Below are 3,667 nucleotides of genomic sequence, written 5' to 3'. Positions count from 1 at the left end.
GACAGGTGCTACGTCAGCCCTCGGGGTTAAAAAAGTTTGTTACGACCATGAAAGGGACATGTGTCACGTCACCATTCCCTCGTAACACCTATAAATACACGAACAAGATCATTCATTCAAGGGGCTGGATGCATTAACGTTACTCTGCCCAAATTAATTACAGTAACATTTCTCCAGTCGATAACACAATTCCGATAAAGGTTCCAGCCGATATCGGAATTAATCTCCACTATAAGATATTAACTTGTTCGATTCCGATTGAACAAGGGTAATCACATCGATTGTTTTACGCCCTTGAAATCCATATTTCAAATCGGAGTTTGCACAATTATTGGAGTTAAAGCATTCGATCCACTCTTTTCCCAAATCTACCACTCAAACCCGAAATCTATTTAATGATTACGATTTTGGTTTGATCACTAGCCAATACAACACGAGACTCCATAAGAGTTATAGCAGACTTACTAGTCAATAAACCAAACTCACAAATAACTTCCAAACTATATTTCTTTTAAGACATGCTCAAACCACTATCCTTATCCAACAATTCAATACCAAGAAAATATTTCAACAACTGTAAGTCTTTGATTATAAACTTGGATTGCAAAAACAGTTTACATTATTTATTATCATCACTATTATTACCAGTAATAACAATATCATCAACATATACTAGTAAGAAAACACAACTATTATTATTATGTCTAACAAACAAAGAGTAATCATTAACACTTTGAGTAGAACCATATTCAAATAAACCTTTACAAAACTTTTTATATCATTTTCTAGGAGTTTTCTTTAAACCATAAAGATATGCAAACTTTATTATCATTTTTATCAAAATGTCTCTCAGAAAGAGACATATATAAATTCTCAGTCAACTCGCCATGAAGATATTATTTATATTAAGTTGATATAATTATAAATAAGTATATCATCGAGCATGAATGAATAGTAGAAATAGTAACATGATGACGTCAGCAAATATATATATATATTTTTTTTCCATCCAAAATTTTGGGCCCAAATGGGCCTATGACCTCATGCTAGTTTGATATAATGACCAACCATTGTGATCAGCAACAAAATGCACTTCCAGAAACTACTATAAACTTTCAGAAATGACAGAACAAACCCCGTACTTTTATTAGCCCGAAAATAAAAAAAAAACAAACAATATAGATTCAGGTTTAGATTAACAAGTGATCACATAAAATCAATAAAACCCGTAGTCTCTTGTTTGAAAGGGTAACTTTAATAACTTCATGTCAATGGCCCTTTGATATTAAATTAAATTATTTTATTACATGAAGTACAAATTAAAAATCTTACTCATATATCTTATATTTAACAAAAAATTAAACAAGACAATAATTATGAGATGAAGTGGGTACTCACTCATATATCTTATATCTAAGATAAAATTAAACAAGACAATAATTATGAGATTAAGTGGGTACTATTTTGTTACTATATTTACATAATTTAGACACCTAAATCTCACTATTTTGTCGTTTTGTGAGTAGTTATTAATCCGTAAGCCTTTAAAAAAAAGTTATTGATCCGTAACTTATTAGAGTATTGAGTGTTGTTCAATGTTAGTTTCAGTGTCTTTTCTAATGATTGTGCGCTGACTACACTGACACTGAATAATTGACATTGTTGAAAAAGTGGAAAGTCGTTAAGTATCAGTTTTCAGTGTCTAAAAGAAAATATTTATTTATTTATTTTCATTTTTATTTCTTTTAATTAATTAAATAAATTATTTAATAAAAATATACCCCCTCCGTCCCACCAGAAGTGTCAACTTTGACTTTTTTCAGTCTTCCTTATTCAACTTTGACTTTGAATATTTTTATTGGTGCTATATAATATTTGATGAAAGTTATATCTACGAAAACACAATTAAAACTCAATCAATTCATATAATTTTTATCAAATATTATATAACAACAACATATATATTTATAGTCAAAGTTGAAAAATAAAGACTGTCAAAAGTCAAAGTGGACACTTCTGGTGAGACGGAGGTAGTACTAATTAAATAAAATAAAATTTTGAGCCCATGTACACACCAACTAGTAGTATTGGCAACATTTCTTGCTCGACTTTATAATCAAAGACGCCGAGCCGGCGCCGGCAGGCGGACCGTCCGCCAATACCAACACCGACGCCGAGACCGACATACGACACTGTTATAGGAGTACATAATTAGCAAGTGTACCGGCAAATTTAAAAATGGAATGTGGTGATGCCCTAGCGATGGGGAGCAGATGATTACCGGCAATCATCGGTTACTAAATACCTCCATATACCGGAACATACCTGAAATATTTTTGCTCATAACAAGACAAATTAATTCTATTTATTTATCTATTATACACTTTTTTTTATTTATTTGTCTCTCACACACACTTAAAACACACACACATATTCACACTTTTGCTTTTTTAAATCTGAAGGCTGCAATATGCTGGGTTAATTCATGTCCACACCCTCATTCTTTCACTTATCCTTTGTATCATCATCAAATCAATTTCCTCTTGAATATTTTACTAATTAAATTAATCCACATGCCATAATTTAACTTGAAATCAATTTGTGTATAATTGATTTATAAAAAAAATGGAGTATGATGAGCATGAAGAAGAGGTCGGAATTCAGCTCCCGCCGGTCAGCTATGATGCCGGTAGCATGCGAGACGTCAGAAAAACAAGTACCAGTGGAGGATTTAGAACTAGATATAGAGAATGTTTGAAAAACCACGCGGTAGGCATCGGCGGACATGCGGTTGATGGATGTGGTGAGTTTATGGCCGCCGGAGATGAAGGCACGTTAGACGGACTAAAATGTGCCGCTTGCAGCTGTCACCGTAACTTCCATCGGAAAGAAATTGAAGGTCAACTACGACATCAACAACAACACCAATATTTAACAGCACCGCCATACTACCAGCAGCACCGGCCGACCGGATACTTACACATGACACCAGCTCCGTCGTCACTTCAGCAGCGTCCGCTAGCTCTGCCGTCGACATCTCGTGAAGATCTGGACGAAATTTCAAACCCTAGCTCAAGTGGTGGCGGTGGTGGTGGTGTCGGCGGTTCAAAAAAACGGTTTAGAACGAAATTCACACCGGATCAAAAGGACCGGATGTTAGCTTTTTCGGAAACGTTAGGTTGGAGGATACAGAAACAAGACGAAGGTGCCGTACAACAATTTTGTGCTGAAACTGGCATTAAACGTCACGTGCTTAAAGTTTGGATGCATAATAACAAGCATACTATCGGTAAGAAACCCTAGAAAGAATTATTTTAAAAAGTAACAATTCTGAAAAATTATACTAGTATATTATATATTATATTATATTAGTTTTTAAAATTAGGTGTTTAAGTCCTCATTTAGTTTGTATGTTGTTCTAACTCTGAAGATCTTAATGTTAATTGGTTATTGCAATTACATTGCATTGAGTTATTGATAATAATTGATAATTTAATACATATTATATGTAATTTCAACAATTTAATTAATATATATATACTACGGAGTATTTACTTTATACATACTAGTCATATACATCCATAGATATAAATCATGAATGGAATTGAATTGAATAAATAATATTAGAATTAAATGTAGAGAGAGATAAAGATGATGAAGATGATGA

The 3,667-nt window shown here is 33.0% G+C and overlaps 1 protein-coding gene across 1 annotated transcript; it reads left to right on the top strand.

The window, feature by feature from the left end:
• The first annotated feature begins 2,427 nt into the window (after positions 1-2,427).
• On the top strand, positions 2,428-3,422 carry LOC139847731 (zinc-finger homeodomain protein 2-like). The gene has a single exon (XM_071837455.1). It carries the CDS (start codon positions 2,626-2,628, stop codon positions 3,301-3,303), a length of 678 nt encoding a protein of 225 aa, XP_071693556.1. The 5' UTR covers positions 2,428-2,625; the 3' UTR covers positions 3,304-3,422.
• Positions 3,423-3,667: the final 245 nt, after the last annotated feature.

This window comes from Rutidosis leptorrhynchoides, chromosome 5, assembly GCF_046630445.1.
Source record: "Rutidosis leptorrhynchoides isolate AG116_Rl617_1_P2 chromosome 5, CSIRO_AGI_Rlap_v1, whole genome shotgun sequence".
Classification (NCBI taxonomy): Eukaryota; Viridiplantae; Streptophyta; class Magnoliopsida; order Asterales; family Asteraceae; genus Rutidosis; species Rutidosis leptorrhynchoides.
Note: the sequence above shows the minus strand (reverse complement) of the source record. Positions and strands in the feature narration are given on the sequence as shown.